General features: G+C 45.2%; 1 protein-coding gene across 1 annotated transcript; it reads left to right on the top strand.

Moving 5' to 3' along the window:
* Positions 1-1,591: 1,591 nt before the first annotated feature.
* Positions 1,592-26,757, top strand: LOC136643602 (mitochondrial amidoxime reducing component 2-like). Its single transcript, XM_066618730.1, has 7 exons — positions 1,592-1,972; positions 5,043-5,216; positions 8,120-8,282; positions 9,658-9,798; positions 20,241-20,302; positions 20,375-20,446; positions 25,981-26,757. The coding sequence occupies exons 1-7, from the start codon at positions 1,701-1,703 to the stop codon at positions 26,108-26,110; spliced, it is 1,014 nt and encodes a 337-aa protein (XP_066474827.1). The 5' UTR covers positions 1,592-1,700; the 3' UTR covers positions 26,111-26,757.
* The last annotated feature ends 696 nt before the right edge of the window (positions 26,758-27,453 follow it).

Here is a 27,453-nt window from a genome sequence, read left to right as displayed (position 1 = left end):
CCAGTTGATTGGATGAGCTGGGGCTAAAGGTATTTTCCAGTAGTGGCTCACACTTTACATGGTTTGCCTTTTCCTGCAGCAAACACAACATGTGAATGCCAAGTGCACAGGAATTGGGGAGCCATAGCCACTTGGTGCTTCTAGATGCAATAAGGATATTTAAGGACAGACACCTTTTGTTCCCACTTTATGTATTCCTCAGTGAGGAGCATTGGTGTGTGTATAGTGAACTTAACTGCTACATAAAGTGCAGAGTTGCTCAAGCTTATGCAATTTAACATTGTGTATAATTTTAAAGTCTGTCACTTGCATTGTTCTTCTGAACGAAGGGAGATATCTGTGTACTTCAAATGGAATTTTTAAGAACTGCATGTCTCAGAGAAAAGGTCAAGAGAAATAAACTGGAATTAAAGATCAAGTGTTGCAGTTATGGTAACTCGATGGTACTTGCTATTCCCTCAGTCCTTAAATCATTTTAAGGGCCCAACCCTATCCAGCTTACCAACAGTGATGCAGTCATGCCAGTGAGGTATACACTACATCCTGTGGTGGGGAGGCAGTCTTGGAGGCCTCCTCAAGGTAAGGGAACATTTTGGGGCTGCATGGTGGCTGCATCAGCACTGGAAGATTGAATAGGATTGGACCCTCAGTCTCTATTGCAATGAATTCCTGTGATTCACAGTACAATCTAATACATTCTGATTGAGAAGAGTAAGGGCCCAATCCTATTCAACTTTTCACCGCTGATGCAGCCATGCTAACAACATGTGTGCTGCATCCTGCAATGGGGGGAGCAATTAAGGAGGCCTTCTCAAGATAAGGGAATATTTGTTTCTTTATCTTGGAACTGTACTGTGGCTGCATCAGCACTCAAAAGTTGGATAGGATTGGGACCTCACTGTGTTCAGTGGGGCTTACTGCTAGGAAAGTAGGTATAGGATGGTAGCGTTACTGGTTCAAAAACTGAACCTGGACAGAAAATCCACTATGTGATCTTTCTAAGTGTAGGACTGCAGCCTTCCATTCTGATCTTATGCATACACTAAAGTATTTCGCTGAAAGTAACGCTGAGATGGGAAGAGGGTGCATGGACATGTGTACACTTACATGTACCTCCTGTTTTCAAGCACTTCTAGCAAGAGTAGTATAACAAGAACTGGTAACAATTTTACAAGCAATAATAGAATACTAGGCATGTCCTGCTCACAAAAACCACAGTGAAAAAGCACCTTTCCAGAAAACAGGAATGAGGCAAGCAGCATTCTGGCTCTCCTGGAAGGAAAATGGCAAAGAAGCCAACACTGTTTCCATGAAGAAAACTGCAAAAATTGCATCCCAGATATGCTAAGGTCACACTCCTGTACCTATGTTGGCCGCCCCGGGCAGCACTGCAAGCCTATACATTTCTACTCAGAAGTAAGTCCCATTATAGTCAGTGGGGCTTACTCCCTGGTCAGTGCGGACAGGATTGCAGCCTTAGAGCCCAAGCCTGTGCGCGTCTACTCAGAAGGAAGTCCCAATGTAGTCAGTGGGGCTTCCTCCCAGGAAAGTGCGGACAGGATGGCTGCCTGGTGCCCACCGAGAGCGCTGCCGGGGCAGAGCCGAGTCCGGACGGAGGCGGCGGACTCGGCGCGGGCCAAAGGAGGTGGTCCGTCCTCGGCAGTCCCGCCCCGCTCCGCGATCGCGTCGCCTCGGCAGCCATGTCTTCCGCAGCGGGGCTCGGCTCCTTCTCCGCGCCGGGGTGGCTGCCCCGGTCCCGCCTGGGGTGGCTGTGCGCCTCCGGCGCCGTCCTGGCCCTGGGGGTGGCCGCGGCCTGGCGCTGGCGCCGCGCCGGCCGGGCGGAGCGGCTGCTGGTTCGGGTGGGCACCGTGACGGGGCTCTCCATCTACCCGCTCAAGTCCTGCCAGGGGGTGCCCGTGAAGCGCGCCGAGGTGACCGAGCTCGGCCTCCGCGACGGGGACATGCGCGACAGGTAGCGAGCGGAGCTTTCCCCGCAGGCACTCCGGCTGCAGAGGGGAAGGCGAGGAGGAGCCAAGCCCAGCGTGTCTACTCTGAAGTAAGCCCCATCATAGGCATGGGGCTTACTCCCAGGGAAGTGTGGATAGGACTGCAGCTTAAGAGCCCAGTCCTATGCCTGTCTACTCAGAAGTATGTCCCATTATAGTCAATGGGGCTTACTCCCAGGAAAGTGTAGATAGGTGTGTAGCCAAAGAGCCCAATCCTATACCTGTCTACTCAGAAGTAAGTTCCATTATAGTGAATGCAACTGACTCTCAGGAAAGTGTGGATAGGATTGCAACCTCACAGCTGAATCCTATGCATGTCTACTTAGAAGTAAGTTCCACTGAGTTTAGTAGGGCTTACTCTCAGGAAAGCGTGGATAGAATTGCAGCTTGCATCCTTTCAGTGTACCTGCCGAAGCCCCCTTTCTCACGTGCAGAAACACAAGGCAGATTTCCTCTCACTCTCCCTTTGCCACTTGCTGGGGAGGAGCTCTGTGTTGCCCCCACACCTGAGCAGCAGTGCTGAGTTCCATGTTTGGTGTCAACCGTGGGTAACAATAATAGGAGCATGGAAACAAGACCTCACTCAACCCAGTCTGTGTATGATGGAGCCCTTTCCCCTACATCAGTGTTTCTCAACCAGTGGTATTTAAGGTGGGGTCTGGTGTTACAGTACTCACAGGGACCCTGGACACCTGCGTCCCCTGGAACATGATGCAGCAAACAGTGGTAGGAGGCTCGGCTCAGTGGGCAGAGCTCCAGAGCATGCTTTTCCACGCTCAGAAAAGCCCTCCCGTCCACCCTGAGACTCTTACTGGTGTTTGTAGTGTTGTATTTGGCCTCCCAACCCAGAAGTAATTGGCGATGATGTTATTGCCAGTTACATCCTGGTGGTACAGGATGAGACTAATTCAAGTGGGTTCCAAACACTCACCTGGATAAAAAACACACTATAGCAAATCAATTTTAAAAACAAAGTTTATTTGCTCCAGTGATTGAAAAACAGCCTTTCTGACCTTTTGACTCTGAGATAAGAGTCATTAAGAAGACAATCCATCAGCACTTCACTCAGCCCCTCCCTTCACCAATGCAAAATGATCACCTTTCTTTCACTGGGGGAAGGGAGGGAAGGGAGGGGTCTGCAGGAGAGAGAAGGATTGATGGATTGTCAGCCTGCTGCCCTCTCTCTCTCTGATTAAGGAGGCTGTTGTTAAAGGATTGTTCAGTTTTTAAAAATGATTTTAAAGGGATGCATTTTTCCCCTTCTCCAGGGATCAGCACATTCCCTTCTCATTTGCAGGGGCCATTCTGTTGAGTCAAATCCTTGTATAAATAGGCTGGACCTGTACTTTGCGTAGGTGGACCATGTGAAGTGGTATGGTGGGGGACAAATATTGAGAAACACTTCCCTCAGTTATACAGTAAACCAGTGTTTCTCAATTGTGGGTGGGTCTCAAGGTGGGTCCACTAGGTGGGTCTCAAGCTAATTTCAGGTGGGTCCCCATTCATTTCAATATTTTATTTTTAATATATTAGGCTTGATGCTACCATGGGATGTGACTGCATTTGGAGAAATGTTACAGGCCTGTACTTTAAACAAGCTACTGTGTATATTCTTATAACAATACTAGTAAATGGGACTTGCTTCTGGGTAAGTGTGGGTAGGATTGCAACCTAGGATTGTTAAAACTCTTCTTGTTTGATGATGTCACTTCCGGTGGGTCCTGAGAGATTCTTGTTCTAAAAAGTGGGTCCGGGTGCTAAATGTGTGAGAACCACTGCAGTAAACCATGCAGAATGAGGCCATAGAATGGATTGCCCTAATTCAAACAACAAGTGGGGCTGCACCACTTTTTAACTTGCTTCACCAGGCTGCAACAAATTGTCAACCAAACAAAATGAATTGTTTTAGCCCAGTCCTTTGCCTGCTGTCTGTGCTGGTTATATCTTTGAAGAGAGATTTGAATGCTGGGGAACATTCAAAAATGTGATTCCCCTCCTCAATTTGGTTAGTCCCTGCCTGAGATTGCAGTGTGCAGGTGGGTCGTGTGCATGGTTCACTCTAAGCAGAAATCACAGGCTGCTAGGTTGCCACACAACCCTTTCCTACTATATTTTGTTTTCCTGCAGTGCATCTCATGTGACTTAGTGGCACAGGTAATTGATGGTCTGGCCAGAGCACAATTCCACTGACACAGTGCTGCAAGATAATTAAAGGGAAAATTCCCTGGTTTGAAAAATCCCCTTCCCCACCGTTTGTGGAAATTAGACCACAGTGCAGGTGAGGTCTGAGGGAGAAAATTCCTCCATCCCCCTGTGGTGTATAGGTTTGCTTTAAAAGTTAAATAGCTACATGGTTTGGGTGATACTTTAAGAACAGTCAGCTGCCTTATGAAATTCCCCACCAAGTAAGATCTCAATATGAGACCCTGATCCACATGCTGTTGCCTGAAGAGGTACGATTGGTGTGCATTCAGAAAAGAACCTTTTTTGTGGTGGCCCCCTGAGCTCGGAATGCCTACAAGAGGTGCAGGAAACTCCCATTCTCTCCGTCTTTTGAAGACTGTTAAGAACCTGGTTGTTCTGTCCAGCTTTTTGACTATGATCACTATTAAAAACTGTAGTTCTTTGTTGTTATATGAACTGGCTGTGCTTTGTTATGCTATTTTAATAGTAAATTGCTCTTTTGTATTTGATTGTTCTTATGATGGTGTGAGTTGCCTTGGCACTACCTGGTGAAGAAATATAAATAGTCTGTGTGCCCACAGAGTTTATATGACTAGATGTTGCATTCACTCCAAAGAGTTAGGGAACCTTAGCTTGGTGGTAGAGCATATGCCTTGCATGCAGGAGGACTCAGGTTGTCCGAGAGCCCAATCCTATGCATGTCTACTCAGAAATAAGTTCCATTATAGTCAATGGAGCTTACTCCTAGGTAAGTGTGGATAGGATTGCAGCCTGTAAGTCTGGTAAGACACTGCCAAGCAGTGTAGAAAATAATGAGTACGTGTTAAGAGGCCTCTCTGTGTAAAACTGTAGGTTTTGGCTGGTGATAAAAGAAGATGGACACATGGTCACAGCTCGGCAAGAACCTCGTTTGGTTCTGGTGTCTGTGGCTTGTGAAAATGGCCACTTAATCCTGAAGGCACCCGAAATGAAAGACCTGATCCTTCCTGTCCAACTCTCTGAGAAAAATGCAGTGAAGGACTGCAGGTGATGAATATCTTTTTCCTTCTATGATGTTCAAAATGTTCATTCTGTATGCTATTCCTTTACCTTGCTTTATTTTTATGACAAGTACAGCAAATGAGAAAAGTAGTAGTTAGAGTGTCAGGCCAGGTTCAACTCCCCACACAGGCAAGATTCAGAATCCTCTGTGGTGATGGTCTGTTCAAGAATGAGGCCAAGAGGAAAAACTATTCTGTTCTTTCAGCTGTTTAGGAATGCATTCTTCCCTGGCAAAAGTCCCATGCTTGTATCTTTGAGAGCAAGCCCATCAAAAGCAGAAATGGAAATGGGCTTCTAGCACAGCATCTCTGCTGTTTGTCCTGGTCTTTAGATTTAGACTTACATGATCAAAGTGGTACTCAACCTTCCAGCCTGTTGTAGCCTTTCAGCCACACTGAATGACTAGAGGTGGGTTTTTTTTTTGTGATAACAAAATAAAAACACTTAACACCGCTTTCTGCACTTCTCATTTTTATTTAAAAAAAAAACACACCTAAAATCTGCAAAAAAAACCCCATTCTCTAACACTGGGGTCGGCAACCTGCCATTCTGGAGCCGCAAGCGGCTCTTTGAGCCTCCGGCTGCAGCTCTGTGCAGGGCCCCTCCCGCGACGCAGCCACTGCTCACCAGCCCGAGCATACGGGCTGCGGCTTGCCCCATAGGAGAGGGTGCGAACGGCTGGCGGAGCAGCTCCTCCGCCGAGAGCGAGCCCCCGCCGCACGTTCCGAGCCACAGCCTGAGCACACAGGCTGCAGCTGCGCCCCATTGGAGAGGGCGCGAACGACTGGCGGAGCGAGCCCCTGCTGCCGCACGTTCCCTCCTGCCGGAGCCGTAGCCTGAGCCTGTGCATGTCTCCTCAGAAGTAAGTCCCATTGAACACCCTGATGATCCCCCCTTCCCACAAGCAGCCCTGACCCCAGGGAGCCAAGGCAAAAGCAAGCAATTGAATGCAGCTGCTCTCTCCTCCTCTCAAGCTCAGAGCACAATCCTGTGCGTGTCTCCTCAGAAGTAAGTCCCATTGTGCTTGCTCCCAGGAAAGTGTGCACAGGATTACAGCCTTCAAACTCCCCACTCAGCACCCTGTCACTCACTCACACTCTCACTGCTCCATTTCCTTCACTTGGAAACTTGAAAGGGGTTTGGAGACCCCTGCACCAGATGGTGTTCTGTATATGTTTGTATACTGTATGTGTAACATACTGTATATGTAGCACCAAAGCATATTTCATGGTTGTGAAGTAATCACTGTTAGTATGCCTTTTATTTTATGCAGTTTTGAACTCTTAGCTTGTTTGTTCAGGAGCACTTTTGTGAACAGTGTTAAGTAGTACTAAGTGGTCTTGTTCAGAGGTAGTATTGTGTGGAAAGGCATTTACAGAAGTACAGAAGTAAATGACAGTAAAGAATGACAGTATCCTTCACAAGCAGTTCACCTGTGCACAATCTAAAACTATTGTTCTCCAACTGTGGGTCTGGACCTGATTTTTAGTGGGACCTCTAAGAGGGGAGTGTATTATATAACTGGGACCTATAAGAGGGGAGTGCAAACTATATATGCAGTGTTATCTTCATTTTAGATGTCAAAAGGGTTTTGTGGTTCCCAAGGTTTTCTTTTTTCCGGAAAACGGGTCCAAATGGCTCTTTGCGTGTTTAAGGTTGCCGACCCCTGCTCTAACACCGCTACATGTATGTGGCTTCATCTGCTAACTCTATACTATCTACCGGTATATCATCTACCTAGTGTACTTCAAGGTGATTCTAATTTTTAATTATAATTTATAAAAATGCACCTTTAAAAAACAAATAACACTGCTTTCTGCACTCATTTTTATCAAAAAACAAAATATGCAAAAACAAAAACAAAAAAACACCTGAAAAAGCACACCTCTATGCATAACCCATGTGTGTGGTGAATTGCTGGGAGAGTGAAAACCTTGTGTGCCAAAATGTTCCCTCCATATTTAAGTGGTGAAGTAGTCTTGTACAAGTATCGTCAAGGAGCAAAAAGTGCTTGTTTTTCAGGACATGGTAATGTATTCTTTTGCCATCTCATGGCTCTTTTACAAGACTACTTAATCCAGGTGAATATTGAGTAGCCTAATCCTAACTTGCACTGGAACTGAGAGGCTAACTGGCCTGCTTCATATCCATCATGAGGTTGGGGCCCAAACTGGCTCAGCCCAAGACAAGGGGAATCGCTTCCCCTTACCCCGGGTAGAGCTGCAGCAGCCCCAGTGGGGCTACTCGAATCTGCGCCACCAAAAGAGGTGGCACAGATCTGAGCAGCCTAGAGATGTGCCAGGCTGCCTGCACCAGGCTGCTATAAGTGCTGGATCCTGGCCCATACCCCTGCCCACCCGCCTCTCTCCATCCTGGAACACCTCCCTCCTGCCCTCTCCATGCCCCTTCCAGACCCCTGCGCCAGCCTGGAAAGGCCGGCACAAACTTTCCAGTCCTGGGGCTTGTTCCAGCACAGGGAAGCTGGCACATGTCCTCGCACCGGCCTTCCTGACTCACAAGTCGGCACGAAAGTGCTTTACTGCACTTTTGCGACAGTACTGGGCCAGTGCAAAGGACTTGCATCAGCCAAAGGGGCACTCAGGATTGTGCCATAAATCGTTTGTGGTGCTCCCAGCTCAGAAACAGTTGAATGAACTAGAAGCCTTATTAATTTTTTTAAACACTAAGCCAGAGTTATTTTTCCTTTCTTTGCTATAAAGCACAATTACCTGGCAGGAGAGAATGCCTTTCTCTTCTGCTTTGCTTCCCAGAGGCCGCTGCTGGGCCGCTGTGGAAGACAGTAGGCTGGACTAGGGGGGCCTTTGGCCTGATCCAACAGGGCTTTGCTGATGTTCTAACACTTGGGTCTATTTTGTAACCTCTACTAGGATATTTGGGCTTGATATTCAGGGACGGGATTGCGGCGATGACGTTGCTCGTTGGTTCACCACCTTCCTGAATTCAGAACCTTATCGATTGGTACATTTTGAGACCCAGATGAATCCGAGAAAATGCAACCAGATTGAGAAACCTTTTCGAGCTACTGATAAGGTTTGACAGATATATTTTTCACTGTAAAAATTAATACAGTGATTTTTGTTAAACCCCTCAGTTTAAGCAGGGGAAACTTTCTGAAATGAGTGTAAACCTTCTATTGCTGTTGTCTGCTTCTGCTTTACCAAAAAAATCTAACATTGAGTTCATATGTAAGAGGTGACAAAGATTTAAAGAAGGAAAAAAGAAAACAAAAATAGGATTAACTGTGCATCTCCTGCCACATCCACTTTAAACTGTAGGACATGGCAGTACAATCCAAAGCATGTTTAGCTGAATGTAAGCCCCACTGTGTTCAATGGAGCATACTCCTGAGTCTGTCTGATCTAGATTTGAACCCTAAATAAAATTTGCAGGAAAATGCCATATGGATGGAATCCATATGGCATTAAGGTGTCGGTAAGCCAAATATATACAGGCTGTAGTGGACATCTTCTAAAACAAAAAGGGAACATTGCAAAAACCGACTTGTGCTTTCTGAGAGATAACGTGGTGGGATGAAATTAAGGGAAGGGTTGCTGGATCTATAGATAGGTCAAATTATAGGGAAGGTGGTAAGATATGCTGAAAGTCACAAGCCTGCCCTCTGATTTCTCCCACCTGATTTAGTCAAGTCATGATCTAGTCTCCAAAAACGTTATGTAGTCTCCAAAAATTGGTAGCTGACGGTGCCAAGACCAAAGATAGAGCATCTAGACTCCCTTGTTTTCACTGCATTTCAAGTGCTATTTACGAGGTAGTCGCTGCATGAGATATTCTCCTTTGGTATGCTTGCTTTCTGATGGTTAATCCAGTTGATCATGGTTTACATTATAGCAAGTGATCCTTCATGAACCTGGGAGACACATGCTTCCCCCTCCTGCCTCATCCTCCTTTGCACATGAACTCTTGCTTTTGAAGTAGCCCTGTTCCCTTATGTCCACATTAAGGAAACTGTGGCTTATTCAAACTGTGATTAGTTAAAACCATGGCTTGGTATCCTAGTTTGTTAATCACAGTCTGAATAAACCATAGTTCTCTGCATTTGGACATAATGGGGAATGGTGACTAGTTCAAAAGTGAAAATAGGTCTCTCGCTTACAAAGGAGGAGAAGGAGAGGGTTGGGGGAATGTATGAGGCTGATGCCCATGCAGGCTCTTCCTCATGGTGTGTTGTTCTGTCTGAACCAAGCCTTGGTGTTGAGAGACATGAGCTGGTGGCACTTTGCAAAGCCAATAAAAGAGTCAAAGCAGCTGGTTTAAAAATCAGAAAGTGAAGACAACTGTGGAGTGCCCTCACAATGAGGAGCACTTAACAGGTATGCCTGTGGGCTTCTAGTGAATTTATTATTGCAAAGGTGTTGGATAATGTTTCTCCATTCTTGCAAAATAGGTTCCTTATAGTGACTGTGGCCCACTCTTAGTCATCTCAGAAGCATCTCTGGAAGATCTAAATACCAGGCTGGAGAAGAAAGTCACTATGCGTAATTTTCGACCAAGTATTACCGTTTCAGGATGCAGCGCTTATGAAGAGGTAAAAATTCACGCTTCCATTCAATTCATATATTTTTTAATGTCTGGGGTCTTTAAAAAAATTTTTTCTCCACAAGCTTTGAGACAATTGCCAAGATACAATTATTGTTACTAATATATCTGAGACTGGAGGGATTTAAACAGGGTTTTACATTAATAAACTTCACAGCATGCCCTGCCTAGGAGGAAAAACAATCATTTTAATGCCAGACCTTCTTAAAACATTCAAGGACCAAGTTGAACTATGCTGAAAGAGACTGCCAAGGTGGTGCGAAAAAATGGACAAGGGAATAAATTTTTTATTTTTTTCATGTTTTTATACCATCCATCCCCCAAGGAGTTCAAGGTGGCGTACATAGTTCTTCCCCTCCTTTTGTCCTCACAACAACCCTCTGAGGTAGGTTAGGTTAAGAGATAGTGATTGGCCCATGGTCACCCAGGAAGCTTCATGACTTAGTGGGAATTTGAACCTGGATCTTCCAGGTCTAAGTCCTGTTCCCAAACCACTACGCTGCTGGTTCCCAAACTGATCTGTGGCTCCCAAGGGGGCCATGGAAACCAGTCAGGGAAGCCATGGAATCCTTGTGAAAAACCAACCACCCTATACAGTGTGTAGGGTTGTAGCCCTAATGGGCAACCATGGCCAATAGTCCAGTAGCTCAAGGGAGCCACCAGTCAAAAAAGTTTGTGAACCACTGTGTTACGCTGTATCGGTTGGACTAATCGATACAGATATACTGAGGGCATGAGCACATTTCCAAGGCTTTAGGAAGGCCATAACTCACTGGCAGAAAATATGCTCTGTCAGTAGCAGGTCACATGTTCAATCCCTGACATTGCCAGATAAAGCTGAGAAAGGCCCCCTCCTGAATCCCTGGAGAGCACTGCCAGTCATTGTAGATAGTACTGAGCTGGATGGACCAGTTGTCTGATTTAGCACTAGATAGTGTTGCAGGACAATGCTTCTGCACATTCCTTGGCATTGGCCTTGAAATAATTGTGTTTCTCTTAGGGTTTGCACACAATGTTTTACTCACTGGTGGTTGTGCAAAAGTCAATGTGTGTATATCTAGGAGCACTGTCAGTAGGCAATTTGCTAGATGCAAACAAGCTCCCCCAAGGATATATGTACAGTCTACAGCAGGGGTGTCAAACATAAGGCCCGGGGGCTGGATGTGGCCCTTGGAAGCTTTTTTCAGGCTCTCAGCTGCTGAGCAGTGCTAAGGAGTTACTGCTGAAAGCGCAGCCCACATGAAAATTGGACTCTCCCATACCTTGAAATATGATCAAGAAATAGGCAAGAAATAGGGCCTTCTCAGTAGTGGCACCAATGTTGTGGAACTCCCTTCCCCTTGACTTGAGAATGGCTCCCTCTCTGGAGACTTTTCGGCGAGGCCTGAAGACCTTGTTGTTTAATCAAGCCTTCTGACTTCATGGCCTTTTTAACATCTTTTATACATCTTTTAGTTGCTTTTTACAGGCTTGATTCCTCTAAGTACTGCTGTTTTATGCTCTTTATTCTGACTTTTATCTGACTACTGTTTTTATGGATTCTGCTAATGTGTTTTTTAATGTGTTTTTATCTGTTTGTGAAAATATGTTTTAATCTGTTTTATATGTTGTTAGCCGCCTTGGGTCCCTTTGGGGAGAAGGGCGGGATAGAAATAAAGTTTTATTATTATTATCATCATCATCATCATCAAGATTTGTGTATTTTCTCTTCTGTCATTTGCAGCTAATGAGTTCCTAAGTAAGAAAAAGTACTTATTTTTTTGTTATGACCTGTTTAATGACATCGCTTCCTGCCTAATGACATCACTTCCGGCCCTCAGGAGGCATCATGAATGCTATTCGGCCCTCTGTATGAAATGAGTTTGACACCCCTCGTCTACAGTGATGGCACATAGCAACTACCCAAGGATAAAACTAGTGTGTCCTAGCCTAAAACACCACAGAGAAGAGCACAAACCCTTAAAGTCTTTGTAGCATCTGAAAGAGCCGAAGCATAAATCAATTCACCATGGGAATACCTCTGTAAATAACCCACCCCTCCCATGCCATTGAGACTGCAAGCTTTCACATTTTCTTCATGAGAAATGCTTTGCAAGTCATTCTGTTTTAGAACCTTTGCAGCAGAAAAGGTCACCTTACTTGGCTGTGAAGTTCCCAAAGCATTTTTCTCACCATTGGCATGTTATCTTTGAAAATGCTGCTGGTCAGGATGAATCAGGGTTTTCCAGGGCAATGTGATAGATCATGCCAGTGCAAGAGCAGACCAAGAGTTATTCATCAGAGTTGCAAATGTTTATAAGAGAGCTCTTAATCCTAGCCTCTGGATGTTGTCTTAAAAATGAAAGGGATACATACAGAACTGAAACAGTGTTTATTTGATCACAGATCTCACCTTTCTTCAGTGTCTCCAATGCAGTTGTTTTGTTTTCGGACAGGGTAATAGTCATTCTTCTCATTTTTATTCCACCCTTCCTCCAAGGAACTCAGGGTGGTATACATAGATCCTCTCCTCCTTTTGTCCTCACAACAACCCTGTGGGGTAGTAGGTGAGACAGAGAAATGGTGACTGGCCCAAGGTCACCCAGGAAGCTTCTTGGCTGATCAAGGATTTCCCATCACCATTTTGGGTGGGAAGTGAAAGCAGCTGATGGTTTATGTTAGCACTGAGCTATAGGCAGCTGAGTGCATGGAGGAAGAAGGTTTAAGTCCTGGAAAGATTGGGATTGGGATGGAACAGTGCACCAGAGTGTCTAGGCAGAGCCTAGGGAGCCAGTCTATATCAAGGGTGTATTGTGGAGAAGAAGAGAGGATGGGATGGTGATGAGGACCTAGGAAAACACCAGATAGGGCAAGCAAGTGGATAAGGAGGCTGGCAGACTGAGAGGACAGCAGACAGGTAGGCTAGCAGGGAGAGTGTTGAGGGGAGACAGAATGAGACCTAGATAGGAGCCATACAGGCAAGATGAGAGCCTGGGTGTTGACCACAAAAAGACTCAGGCCTAACTTGGAAGCATTTATAGCCAGGTTAAGTCAGGAGGAACCAATTGGCTAACTGTGAGGTGGACGCCCATGGTAGGATCTGGGAGGACAGAACCATGCCTGGTCTGGTCTTCATTATGCCCGAAGATATCTGAAGGTCTGAAGGTTGCCTGATCAAGATCACCAGAAGGGAAGCCCAGGGAAGCCCAGACCTTGACAAGCTGAGTAGAGCTCTTTTGGGTGGGAGCCAAAAGAAGCCAGCTCTGAAGCACTTTGTCTCTGTGGGAGGAGATGGCAGCCAGAATGTGACCAGACTGTGAGAAGATCCACCTGGAATGTAGTTCTTGAAAGATAGCACTTCTCTGTTCATTGTAAAAACTCCTTCAGGCGTTTAATCCGCCCATGTAAACCACCTTGAATAAAGCCAAAGGAGCAATCCAATGGCCAGGAAGGTGGTATATAAATACCTGTTATGATGATGATGATGATGCCTTCCTCCATTCTGCTGTCTCAAGTGAGCATAAAGATGGTATGTATCCAGGTTGGAACCCTGGATGATCCTGTCCAAATTTGAAAACTGGGTTCAAACCAGGGATATCCTGGACACTCTAAGAGCCCAATCCTATGCATGTCTACTCAGAAGTCCATCCCATTATAGTCAATGGGGCTCACTCCCAGGAAAGTGTGGATAGGATTGGTGGCCATACCCATAGCCAGGGACCCTTGATGGGTATGGCTACCACTTCCAGTGGAGATAAAATTAGGAGTAGGCCAGAACTGTGAACTGTACACCAATTGCAGCTTTCCAGTCACCTAGGTCTAATTGGAGGGTGCGATCTGAATACTGTAAAAGTGAGTCCCATGCTACAGAAATGAGTAATGTAGAATCCACAATCAGTCTATTAATTTGATTTCCCCACTTCCAACCAAAAGATGGAGCTTTAGACATTCATCAGAAAATGGTTAAATTAAAATTTCTTTCATTCTGTGAATACCATTAAAAATGGGTATTGAGTGTATTTAAGAAGACCTTGGGATTTGCCCTGGATGAGCATTATACGTAGTATGTAACAGAGGTGTTAGAATAGTGGTCTTCTGTTTTTATTCACAAATATGCATGGAACTGTTAAGAACACTTCAACCAGCATGTGTGATAGAGAATGGTTTTTAGTGTTAGAGGTTTTTGTTCCTGGTTTTAACATTTTGTGACAGTTGCACTGATTGTAAAGGGGTTCATTTTCGGATTGCAAGATGCCTATTGTGAATGGTTCATTCATTTTTGGAGTAATGGTGCCATCCAGTGGTGAGATGCATGATAAGCAGCTTTGGCACCATGCCAGTGACCTAAATTTCACACTTAATGAGCTCTGCTAGACTGGAAAAGAAATTGCTGGGTTTTTCTTTGGGGGGGGGGGAATTGTAATAATATAGAGATAATAGAGTACTTCAACATATTTAGTATATTTCTAGAAGAGGAGTGAACATCAGGGCAATGAAGATATTCATAAGTAGTTAGTAGTTGTAGTTGGCAACCTTCAGTCTCAAAAGACTATGGTATCGCGCTCTGAAAGGTGGTTCTGGAACAGCGTCTAGTGTGGCTGAAAAGGCCGATCCGGGAGTGACAATCCCTTCCACACCGGGAGCAAGTGCAGTCTGTCCCTGGTCTGTCTCCCTGGCTATGGGCCTTCCTTCTTTGCCTCTTAGCCTCAGACTGTTGGCAAAGTGTCTCTTCAAACTGGGAAAGGCCATGCTGCACAGCCTGCCTCCAAGCGGGCCGCTCAGAGGCCAGGGTTTCCCACTTGTTGAGGTCCATCCCTAAGGCCTTCAGATCCCTCTTGCAGATGTCCTTGTATCGCAGCTGTGGTCTACCTGTAGGGCGCTTTCCTTGCACGAGTTCTCCATAGAGGAGATCCTTTGGGATCCGGCCATCATCCATTCTCACGACATGACCGAGCCAACGCAGGCGTCTCTGTTTCAGCAGTGAATACATGCTAGGGATTCCAGCATGTTCCAGGATTGTGTTGTTTGGAACTTTGTCCTGCCAGGTGATGCCGAGGATGCGTCGGAGGCAGCGCATGTGGAAAGCGCTCAGTTTCCTCTCCTGTTGTGAGTGAAGAGTCCATGACTCGCTGCAGTACAGAAGTGTACTCAGGACGCAAGCTCTGTAGACCTGGATCTTGGTATGTTCCGTCAGCTTCTTGTTGGACCAGACTCTCTTTGTGAGTCTGGAAAACGTGGTAGCTGCTTTACCGATGCATTTGTTTAGCTCAGTATCGAGAGAAAGAGTGTCGGAGATCGTTGAGCCAAGGTACACAAAGTCATGGACAACCTCCAGTTCATGTGCAGAGATTGTAATGCAGGGAGGTGAGTCCACATCCTGAACCATGACCTGTGTTTTCTTCAGGCTGATTGTCAGTCCAAAATCTTGGCAGGCCTTGCTAAAACGATCCATGAGCTGCTGGAGATCTTTGGCAGAGTGGGTACTGGAGAGGACACTCCAACTTCGCGCACTGGAGAGGACACTCCAACTTCGCCATACGGCGTCAGCACAACACGGGAAGCAGCAGTTACCGGTTATAAGTCTTTGCTCGATTGGCGTAGGGCATGACGCCAGGGGCTGCTTCAGACGGTGGGAGAGATCATTGCATCTCATTGGGCAGCTACCGCCCGCCTTAAGCTGGGCAGTCCCCAGCCAGTAAGGTGTTGCCTCGCCACGGTCCGTTAACCTCACGGGGTGCGTGGGGTTTAGGGTGAAAACCGACAAGCGGATCGACAACTCTGCACCATGCAATAGAAAACAGAAAACTCCTGCCCTAAAGCTGGGCACCTGGAACGTAAGGACAATGACACCTGGCTTCTCTGATGACCTGCAAGCAATAGACGTTGCACGCAAAACAGCTGTCATTGACATGGAACTGAGCAGACTGCAGATGGACATCGTCGCCCTTCAAGAGACTAGGCTGCCAGATTCCGGATCTGTCAAGGAGAGAAATTTCTCATTTTTCTGGCAGGGAAAACCACCAAACGAAACCAGGGAACATGGCGTTGGCTTTGTGGTCAGAAATACCCTGATGAAATCCATCATCCCACCTACTGTGGGAAGTGAAAGAATTTTGTCCCTGCAGCTCCAGTCATCAGCAGGACCTGTCACTCTCATCAGTGCTTATGCACCGACTCTGTCGTCTCCAGCAGAAGCCAAAGACAAATTTTATGATGACCTGGCCACCACTATCAAGAAGATCCCCGTAAAAGAGCCATTGTTCATCCTTGGCGACTTCAATGCTAGAGTTGGTGCTGATAACAGTTCGTGGCCCACTTGCTTAGGTCAGTTCGGCACTGGGAAGTTGAACGAAAATGGCCAACGCCTGCTAGAGTTTTGCTGTCATCACGGTTTCTGTGTCAGCAACACGTTCTTCAACACGAAGCCCCAACATAGAGTCTCTTGGAGACACCCAAGATCAAAGCACTGGCACCAGCTCGACCTGATTCTCACCAGACGCTCCAGCCTTCCCAGCATCAAGATCACACGCAGCTATCAGGGTGCTGCCTGTGACACCGACCACTCACTGGTGTGCAGCAGAGTGAAACTGCAAACAAAGCGACTGTACCACACAAAAAAGGAAGGAAGACCTCGCATTGATACGAGCAAGACCCGGGATCAGAGAAAAGTGGAGGAATTTGCACGAGCGCTTGAGGAATCTCTTCCAGGCCCGGTCGATGCAAACGCATCCAACAGATGGGAACATTTCAAGAATACCGTTTACAACAACGCCTTGTCCATATTTGGCAAGAAGACCAACAAGACGGCAGACTGGTTTGAAGCCCACTCTGAGGAGTTGACACCAGTCATTGAGGAAAAGAGGAGAGCTCAAGCAGCATACAAGGCCTGTCCCAGTGAGCGCAACCTGCAGGTCCTCCGAGGTGCTCGCAGCAAAGTCCAGCAGACTGCCAGGAGATGTGCTAACGACTACTGGCTCCAGCTCTGTTCCGAGATACAGATAGCAGCTGACACGGGCAACATCAAGGGGATGTATGATGGTATCAAGCAGGCCCTAGGTCCAACACAGAAGAAAATTGCCCCTCTGAAGTCTGCCGCAGGCGAGTTCATCCAGGATTGGGCGCAGCAGATGGAACGCTGGGTGCAGCACTACTCTGAGCTATATTCCAGAGAAAATGTAGTCACCAAAGAAGCGCTGAACAACATTGAGTGCCTGCCTGTGCTGGAGGAGCTTGACAGTGAACCAACCCTAGAAGAACTTCACGTGGCCCTGGACTCCCTTGCCTTTGGCAAGGCACCTGGAAAAGACAGCATCCCTGCTGAAGTCCTAAAGTGCTGCAAAGAGATCATCATCACTGAGCTGCATGAAATCCTTTGTCTCTGCTGGAGAGAAGGTGGAGTACCTCAAGACATGAGAGATGCAAACATCATCACGCTGTACAAGAACAAAGGCGACAGGGGTGACTGCAACAACTACCGTGGCATCTCTCTCCTTAGCGTTGTAGGAAAGTTGTTTGCCCGAGTTGCACTAAAGAGGCTCCAGGTACTTGCAGAGAGCGTTTATCCAGAATCACAGTGTGGATTCCGAGCTAACAGGTCCACTACTGATATGGTATTCTCCCTTAGACAACTGCAGGAGAAATGCAGGGAACAACGACAGCCACTCTTTATAGCCTTCATAGATCTCACGAAGGCTTTCGACCTGGTCAGCAGGGATGGCCTCTTCAAGATTCTCCCCAAGATTGGATGTCCACCCAGGCTCCTCAGCATCATCAGATCCTTCCACAAGGACATGAAGGGCACTGTTGTCTTTGATGGCTCCACATCAGACCCCTTTGACATCCGAAGCGGCGTGAAGCAGGGCTGTGTTCTTGCACCAACCTTGTTTGGGATCTTCTTCGCTGTCCTGCTGAAGCAGGCCTTTGGAACTACAACAGAAGGCATCTATCTCCGGACCAGATCAGATGGAAAACTCTTCAACCTCTCCAGACTGAGAGCAAAGTCCAAAGTCCAGCTGAAATGTCTGCGTGACTTCCTCTTTGCCGACGATGCAGCTATCACTACCCACTCTGCCGAAGATATTCATAAATATGACTTAATTGTGAGAAAATACTGGAGATCTGCAAGGGATACTGTCATGTTGAATCAGTGAAATTCAGAAGTCTCTGTGCTTTTTCTTCCCTTTCCTTTCAGTGTCCCATCCCCAAGCCTTCAAATTCCCTTGGCTCTTCATCCCCCTTCCCAGCAACAGCAGATCAGTCCTCTACTCCTAAGTCCTGTGTGAGGCTCTCTTCCTTGACAACTTCTTTGCCCCTCCCTTTCCTGTCTCTTCCATGCCTTTCTCCTTCAGTTCATTGCATCTCAACCAACTGCCATCTTAGCTTCCCTCTGTGAGTCTGCCTCCTAAGGCCCATAGCTTTCCTATCTCCTCAGGACCTTCTGCACCCCCTTCCTACTCAGCTTCCCAGCCCACAGCAACCCTAGTTCCCTTGAATACTTCCTTCCATTTTCCGCTCCTGAGCTTTTAGTGAAGCTCTCATCCAAGCAAACCTGACTATCAACTTACATCATCACAGCTGCACTGACTATCTGAATTCCATGATGGTTTCTTCATGCTTAGCAGCTAAGAAGGCTATTAGCAAGTCCTCTATAAAATTCCCAGAAAAGTGTGTATGGGATTTCAGCCTCAGTCTTCTCAGCTCTCCTCTGGTTGTCTCACACAGCAGCAGGCTCTGCCCCACAGACCAACAGTTGTGTGGAGCTGTCTTCTTGAAAAATCATAGTTAACAGAGGGTTCCAAAAGATGACATTGTTTTTGTGACATGTTTTCATGGGCCAGGGGCACCTTTGAACCAACCCAAAGTGGACTCTGGCCCAGGAAAGCTTCTTCCACAGTAAATCTTTTAGCCTGTAAGGTGTTATGGGACCCTTCGTTGTTTTTGTGGCATGTTTAGCATATTTAGTCCTCTGGAAAGAACATAGAAATGATCCTATTTAGGTCTCTTTCTGGAGGGGCAGAACATCAGTTGTCTTTTCGGCACTCTGTTCCACAAAAGACTTAACTGGTGTGTTTGATGACACAGGCCTACAAAATTGAGGGTCAGAAAAGTTTTCCCCAAACTTTATGGTGGTTTGATATGAATTTGGGGTGCTGATTCCAAAAATGGCATCCGTTTTGCCCCATCACGTCTAGTTTTGGAGACATGGCATAGCCTCTTTAGTGAATGGTTCAAGCAGCTTCCTCATGAGGAAGCCATGGTGTAGGCTTCCTCATGAGGAAGCTGCTTGAACCATTCACTAAAGAGGCTATGCCATGTCTCCAAAACTAGACGTGATGGGGCAAAACGGATGCCATTTTTGGAATCAGCACCCCAAGTATACCCAGGAATTGGTGTAATGTTTAAGGAAGCAAAATGCGTGTTGGCCTGTGTAATTTGCTTTGAAGAGTGAGGCTGAAATCCTGTACGTACTTTCCTGGGAACCAGCCCCATTGACATAAATGGAACTTCCTTTTGAGTAGATATGTGTAGGATTGCACTGTAAAGGTTGAATCCAGACTTACCACTGTGCTCAGGCAGGGTCCCCTTCTGCTCAAGAAAGGACAGCTTCCATAAGTGCAACTCTTTCTTTCAAAAAAGAAACTTCCATGAGCAAAGCGGATACAACCCAATGGCTCCATTCACAGGGCCAGTTTTGAAGTGGAAGAGTCACAACACAGTCACTCTCCACCTTGACTGCTATGTCTTGTTGTATGTGAAAGTACCATGTGAAAGTACCCATCTTTTTCAATATGCAGTCATTGGCAGTGTTATCATGTGGTGTCTCTTTCAAAAAAGTGAAATGGAAAGTCACCTTTTGGTGTCTGTTCCACTTCAGAATTCACTTCATGTGAATTGGCCTTGAAGAATGTAATAATAACAAGTTTACTGGCTCAGAAGCAAGGTCCATCCTTTCTGTGATGGTGGCCAATTCCAAGGACTTAAAGAAAAGGGACTATTCTACTGTATTGTCTCTTAATAGCCATCTTCAAGTAGCTGAAGGCTGTCACACTTATATAGATAGTGAAGGCTTATTCTGTGTGTCTCCTGGGGCCAAGACAAGAACCAGTGGGGTGAAGCTAAGGGAAGTAGATTTAGACTAGACACGAAGAAGAATTTCCTTGTTCTGTCTGGCATGGAACAGTCTGCCATGTGTAGTTGTGGGCTCTCCCTCATTGGAGATTTTCAAACAGAGCTTTGTCAGGAATGCTGTAGTCGCCCATGGGTTGGATTAAATGACCTTCAAGATCCCTTTCAACTCTAGTATTCTGTAATTTCCAGTCTCATGGTTTATCTACCTAACAGAAATACAAACTCCCATTTTAGTTTTAAGTAACTGCAGGTTAATAGATGGAAAATATTTTTGTTTAGATATTGTGAATTTTGTGTGAAAGTTTGTTTTTAAATTTTCCCTAGGACTCCTGGGACAAGATTATAATTGGTGATGTGGAATTGAAAGGGGCAATGGCATGTGGCAGGTAAGCTTACTCCCAGAAAGAAAGATGATCATATTAAGCGTATCTCCTACAAAACCTTGTTTGCTGTTGCAGGTGTATTTTGACAACTGTTGACCCAGATACTGGCATCATAGACCGGAAGGAGCCACTGGAAACACTCAAAAGGTAAAACGTGAGAGTGACTGGATTGGCTTGAAACCACTTCTGAAGCTGACAGTGTTAGCCTAGTCATGTCTACTCAGAAATGTCCCATTTGGGTATAGTGGGACTTACTCCCAGTTAAAGTGTGTATAGGATTGCAGCCTTGGTTACTTTTTATGTTCTAAAAATGCATAGGTTGGAGTAAAGCAACAGTATCTTTTGTCCTCATTTCATACACTTCTTAGCCTGTCTGCATTTTGATCCACAGTGAAGTTATGCACGAGTACTTGATTAAAGGAACTTGTGGGTTTTCTTTTGAGTAAAATTGTGCTGTATGTTCAAGGTTGTTGTTTTTAAAATCATAACGCTCTTATTTTGGATCAGAATATTAAATTGCTGGCCACTGTCACCTTTTATTCCACCTGACAGTAGGACTATTGCTGCACCACCTTCAGTAAAATAATGGAATTGGCACTCACATGGCAGGAACGGTGAAGCATGGGAGGAACTTATCCTGACACTGCTTTAGATTCTGGGCAACGCTTCCACTGCCTCAGAGATTACTCCAAACAAGGGTCTAGGTCAGGGGTGCTCAATAGGTGGATCGCGATCTACCGGTAGATCGCGAGGCAAAATGAGTAGATCGCGGAGCGCCGACCCCCCCTTCAGGTGCCTCTGGGAGGAAACGCCAGGAGTAAGGCCCATTGTACTCAATGGGGCTTACTCCCAGGTAAGTGTGGCTAGGATTGCAGCCTCACAGCCTAATCCTAGGCATGTCTACTCAGGAGTAAGTCCTGTTATACTCAGTGGGGCTCAAGGTACACCAACATACATTGTACACATAAATGTTATATGTTATGATGGCGCGAACATTGTAAAAAAAAAACTCTGGTAGATCTCCGGGCCTTGCTGGGTTTCAAAGTAGCTCTCAAGCCAAAAAAGTGTGAGCACCCCTGGTCTAGGTTTACTCTAGGGTGGCATCTTTTTCAGTGGCTGTATGCTGATGTCTCTTTTGCATCTCTTTAGACCGTGAGCATTTCTAGAACAGAAAGCCAATTATTTAGCTATGTAAACCACACTGTGAACTACCTTGTGTTGAAAACATTATATGAATATTCTTTAAAATAATAATAGTACAGGCATGCCTCAGTATCCGTGGGCGATCTGTTCCGGACCCCCAATGGATACCGGGGGTCTGTGGATACTGCAGATGTCCCCCACAGCCCACCCATGTGCCCATTACATCATTTTAAACACTTCCTGGGGTGAAAATCGAGCTGGTTTTTGTCACAGTTAAGTGTTTAAAATGATGTAATGGGTGTGGGGGGGTGCACAGGGGTAGGGCAACCCCCACTCCCCAGATGTCCCCCCATGCACACCCATTTGACTATTTTTAAACTTACCAGGTGGGCGTTCTTGTTTAAACAGGCTGCATTTGCAGCCCAGCAGGAAGGAAGGAACAACAGTGAGGTCTTTCTGTTGACCCTTTAACCATTCAGGCTGCAACAGCATACACCCGCCCCCCCCCCCGCCCTTTACATCATTTTAAACACTTAACTGGGGTGAAAATTGACTTGCTTAAGCCAGCAAAATTTTGCCCAATAACTTTTAAAAATGATTTAATGGGCATGCAGGGGGAGGGGGTGCATTGGGGGGGAGGATACCTGAAACTGTGGATATGGGGCTCCCCTGTAATGCTAATAAATACTTGTGATTAATGTTTTTATTGCATTTTAACTGGAACTCAGAAAATTTTCGTTTGAAAGGCAGTACAGTGAACCCTCTTTATCCGCGGGCTCAGCAGCCATGGATTTGAATATCCGCTGATGCCAAGCCCACAGCTGGAGGGCCTCAGAGGCCCTCTTGGACACAGTAGAAGTTTGCCGGTATGGCCCCTCCCCACAGATTTCATTATTCACAGAATTCGATATCCACGGGGGAAAACGGATCCCTTGCGGATACTGAGGGCCCACTGTATACAGGTGAAGTGTTTGGCCCAATTTCCTTTCCAAACTTGATCTACGAGTAGAAAACTTATGCCCACTTTAAGCTAATAAGTTCCCCACTTTACTTGAATTAGCCCTAATTTTGCACTGCAGCACTGTTGGATCCCACCACCGGGGTAGCTCACCTGTTCAGCCTGCAGAGGTCCTCCTTCCTCCCTTCTCCTGCCAGCAGCTTCTCTGGCTACTGAAGCAACACCTTGGTTCTCAGCAGCTCTTGGGGAGGGCAGCCACACGCCAGTCCCCAGCATCTCTAGCAGTCTGTTCCAACAGTCCTCAGTAATCTGTTCACCCAGCTGTCCATCACTCAATTCATCAGTTTGTTAACCAGTCCATTAGTCCACTTTCTTGCAAGCACCTTCCTCTAGCTCTCTCGGTCTCTCCAACCTCCTCCCTTCTACACCCACCAAGCTTCCCTTCCTCCAGGTGCTGCTTTTATCCTTGAAGACATTGTTGCCACTAGTGAGTGCAGCACACAGATTGCTAAAGTCTGGGTTTTAATCTCATGCTTCTCAGACCTGTCAGAACAAGCGGCCACTGTTGACACCACATAACGCCCTATCTCCTCGAGGGATCTTGGATGTTTCCATTACATGAAGCTCCTGCTGCGCTGACACTTGTTGCATTGCAGTTCCTGGAAAGAGGATGTGCAGCCTTACATGGGAAGGGGGTTTCTGCACTATGATTCTGTGCATTGCCTCTAGCATAGCTTGCTAAACATATACAGTAGTATATGTAGTACAGTCAGGTAAATCAGTTTGCCTTCACTAATTACAAATGCCTCCCACCAATTGCTCATTAATTCATTCATTACATTTCTAAAGTGTTCCACAATAATCAGGCTGCGTGAACTTGAGGATGAATCAACTTAAGCTTCAACTGACTGATTGTCATTCATTGGCATGGTTTAATCAGTGAGGGAAATTTTTAATTGCCGAGTCTGAAAAGTCAGGGCACACTTCCTTATTTCTAAGGCTATTTTGGCTCTGATGAATTACTGATATGACAAGATATATTAAATAAGATCTTTCCCTCTGCAATGAATGGTAGCCTTTTTATTAAATTGCAACTTATCTTACACTTCCTCCAATTGTTCCAAAATGCACCTTTGTGGAAGTTTTGGCAAGACACCCATGTATTTAATTTTAATGGGTTAATTAATCACCTGCTTTAAAATGGATTCATCAACTAATAATTCTTTGGGTTGACAGCTCTAATGATAACACAGAGGATCTAACAAGTTGCCTTCCTGTAATCTGACCGATTATAGAACAGCATCTGTTTCAATGCGCTGTAATAAAGCTTGATGGTCTGCTTCAGCAAGTTCAGTGCCCAGGTTTTACTGAGCCTTTAAACCATCATAAATATAGCTAAGTGTAAACTTTCGAGGGGGGCATCATAAATTTGGGTGAGAGAAGGTCCTCCATAATCATTCCAAGGGCTCATCTGGCAAATGCAAAGTGCCTTCTCGGCCTGCGTGGGGAGAGTTTAGCATGACAGGATACTAAATCAGAGCTGGGTAAATGGTCGAAAGAAAATAATTCTCCTACCACTCTATCTCCAAGATGTCCAAACAGCAAAAGTGATTCCCACCCACCCCCACCTCCATCAGTTACTTAGACTGTAGCAGCTATGGAAATAAATTAAACTATGGCCACCTAGAAGGTTTAAGAGCAGGTTTTAACTCTTTAGAACTTCCTTTATGGTGCATTTTCTGCAGTCACCCCAGAGAAGCAAAGGAGGCGCTGTTCCCACAAGGTGGAAGGGTCTCTGCATTTATTTGTTAAAATCTTGATATATTATATTATATTATATTATATTATATTATATTATATTATATTATATTATATTATATTATGGGCGCAATCCTAACCCACTTTCCAGCACCAACTTAAGAGCAATGCAGCTCCTAGGTAAGGAAATAAACATTCCCTTACTTTGAGGAGACCTTTGTGATTGCCCCCCAACTGCAGGATGCAGCACATGTCCCATTGGCACAGCTATGCCAGTGGGTTAGCTGTGCCAGCTATTGGCACAGCTATGCCAGCTGGAAATTGGATTAGGATTTGGGCCTATATTATATTATTAGGAATACCACTTTTCAGCAGAGAAATTCACAATAACAGTTTGTGAATAACAAATAAATAAAAGATAACTTGAGGCCCTGCCTTTTTGCCCGTCACAGCCCGATGGTTCATAAATGTGAATTAAAACAATGTGCAATCCATAAAATAAAAAATTAAAGAACAAAATTAAAGAGCCAAACTGAAACCCAGAAAGAGGATGTTAAGATCACAGCAGACGGAAGGAATCTCAACCCAGCCCAAGCTGTGGTGAAACAAAAAGACTTGGGTAGCCATGCCAAAATGCCAACAAGGAGGCTTGGATTCAGAGTTGTGTGAGCAGGTCACCAGGTTCCTGCCCTCTTTTCTTCACTGCAGCTCCCTGTCCCTGCACCCATCCATCCCTGCACCCCACTGAAAAACCACGCTTGAGGGTCTGGCTGATTTCCATTGATTTTGCCTTCCCTATGCATTCTGAATCCTATGGCATAGAATCCTATGGCATTCTGGTGGGTCCCCCAACTCTTAAGAATAGCTCTTCAGGTACTGCAGTGTGTGGTGGTGGGGGGGGGGTAGGAATTTGTGCATGAGCAACATTCTGCTTGCACAACTGGCTCCAAGCCACTGTGTGGCAACTGGAACAACTACAGACTTGGGATTTCTTCAAACGAAATGAAACCTCATAAATGTCAAGAATCCACGTGCTTTTTTCGTGCTGATGTGAGATTATTGGGCTCCATTAGATCCACTGAGGATCTAATGGACATTTTCAGTCCTTTTTATCTCATGGCACACAAAGTGCTTAAATTGTCAAGGCACATCATCAGGTTTTGGACAATTGACAGAGCACACTATACTGACAGTGGGAAGCTCACATCCCAATAGCCCTACCCCAATAGCTCACCCCAATAGCCCTACTAATAACCCTACTAATAAATTACTCTTCCCCAAACTCCTGTGGCACACTAATGTGTTGTGGCACAGTGGTTGAAAATCGATGCACTACACTATACACTATACGTTTTAACCATAGTTACATACAATTAAAGTCAATGATTTAATGGCAGAATCAGCCCTAACACCATTTATCCCATGATTCTGGTTGCTGGCACAGCAAACCCAAATATCTATATAGCTGCACTTCTGAAAGTGTTTGTGTTTCAGTAGTGGCTACTGTTAGACTGAAAAAATCTAGGCTCGAATACCTGCTCTGCCACAAAATTTAGACCTAGGCAAATTTTCTTGGGAGTAAGCCCCATTGAATGTGACTTCTAAATAGACATGCATGGGAGTGTGCTATTAGCAGGTTATCTTGGCAGTCACTATCTCCCTTGGTTTAACCTTCCTTACAGGGTTGTGAGAAATAAAATTGGAAGAGGGAACATCATATGTACATCACTCTGAGCTCATTGGAGGAAGGGTAGGGAGGGAGGAAGAGCCATGTTTTTCTCTTTCCACAGTGTTAGTAATCAGAATCCTTTGTTCTTCACAGCTATCGCATGTGTGATCCAGCTCTGAAAGACCTCTACAAATCTGCTCCGTTGTTTGGGAATTTTTTTGGAGTCGATAAAATTGGAACCATTGAAGTTGGAGAGCCTGTGTACAAGATAATTGAGCATTAGGGGGAAAATCTCTTTTAGATGGGGAGAATTATAATCTGTTTTAAATAATCTAGGTATTTATCTACCTAGTCAATAGTTGTAATACTAAATTGTCATCATGCAACAGCTAGCCAAAACTCAGCATTTCAGACCCATTGATTTAAATATAAGAGAGTGACTGTAGAATTCTGTGCATACTTACTCAGAAGTAAGTCCCATTGTGTTAGGTAAGACTTCCTCCTGGGACGTACCTAGGAGGTACCAGCCAAACTCTTATTGAACTCAGTGGGACTTTAAATAGCTGAACTTTGACTGTTCTGTTTCTCCTGATTCTAATTTTACATTGCTTAGGCCTGTAACACAAACATTCATTCTGTAATTTTGCAGACAATTTTGCAGTATTAACATGTAAAGCTAATTTCTCAGGATATCCTAAATGATGTGAAAGAATTAGTCCTGTGGCACTTTCAAGACATACAATCTATTGTGGCATATGTTTTTGTGAACCAGAGATTAGTGGACGTATTATCAGCTGATAGAGAAATAGATTGGGTAGAGGTTATTGATTTGTTTTTAAAACTGCCTTTATTACTACAAGCCACTTAGAGGCAACATGCTTTGGAAAAGTGATATTCAATGTTTAAAATAAATAACATTATATAACTAAATGCTCTGTCTTTGCACATCACATCAGAATGACCTACATTAAGTATGTTTACCGATGTAATCCAGCTAATCTTTCATACTGGAGGAAGGGCTTGCTGTGTAGTGTAGAACCTAAATTGCTCTGGTTTTCTATAATTGATATTCCAATAATACTGAGCTTGCTAAGACAGTGTCTATTTGCAGGAATAAATGGCAGGCACCCACAAAACCATTTGGATTTCATTAATATTCCAGAGACTATGGTTTGAAGTAAAGACAGGTGATTCCCATGACACATATTTTAAACCATCTTGGCAATTTTTTTTAAGGCCTTCTTTGTATCACTTGTGAAACGGACCCAATTTGAAAGTTGAAGGTAATTCTTGAAGGCAGCCCAAGCCATTAGCAAGGCAGTCCTGCGAACACTTACCTGTGAATAAGCTCCATTGAACACAATGGAACATGCTTCTGAGTAAAGCTGCCTAGGATTGCACTACAGTTCCACCTAATTTATGTATTAGCTTTCTGGGAGCTAATTAGCTATTTAACGAATTAGCAGCCCAGTACTGTTGCAACCCAGATTTTTTTTTTTAATCAAAGGCATCTTTTAGGGCCTGTGTGGTGTAGTGCTTAATGTGTTGGGCTACAACCAAGGAAACTTGGGTTCAAATCATCACTGAAGCATATTGATTGACCTTGGGCTAGTCTCTCCACCTACA

Source organism: Tiliqua scincoides, chromosome 1 (assembly GCF_035046505.1).
Source record: "Tiliqua scincoides isolate rTilSci1 chromosome 1, rTilSci1.hap2, whole genome shotgun sequence".
NCBI lineage: Eukaryota > Metazoa > Chordata > Lepidosauria > Squamata > Scincidae > Tiliqua > Tiliqua scincoides.
The sequence above is the reverse complement of the archived record's forward strand: the minus strand, read 5'-3'. Positions and strand labels throughout refer to the sequence as shown.

What these genes read in the sequence shown, in the direction of transcription:
- LOC136643602 (XM_066618730.1), top strand. Translation starts at nt 1,701, where the DNA reads ATGTCTTCCGCAGCGGGGCTCGGCTCCTTCTCCGCGCCGGGGTGGCTG. An exon ending in GACGGGGACATGCGCGACAG is followed by an intron (nt 1,973 to 5,042) that starts GTAGCGAGCGGA and finishes GTAAAACTGTAG; the next exon opens with GTTTTGGCTGGTGATAAAAG. An exon ending in CTTTTCGAGCTACTGATAAG is followed by an intron (nt 8,283 to 9,657) that starts GTTTGACAGATA and finishes CTTGCAAAATAG; the next exon opens with GTTCCTTATAGTGACTGTGG.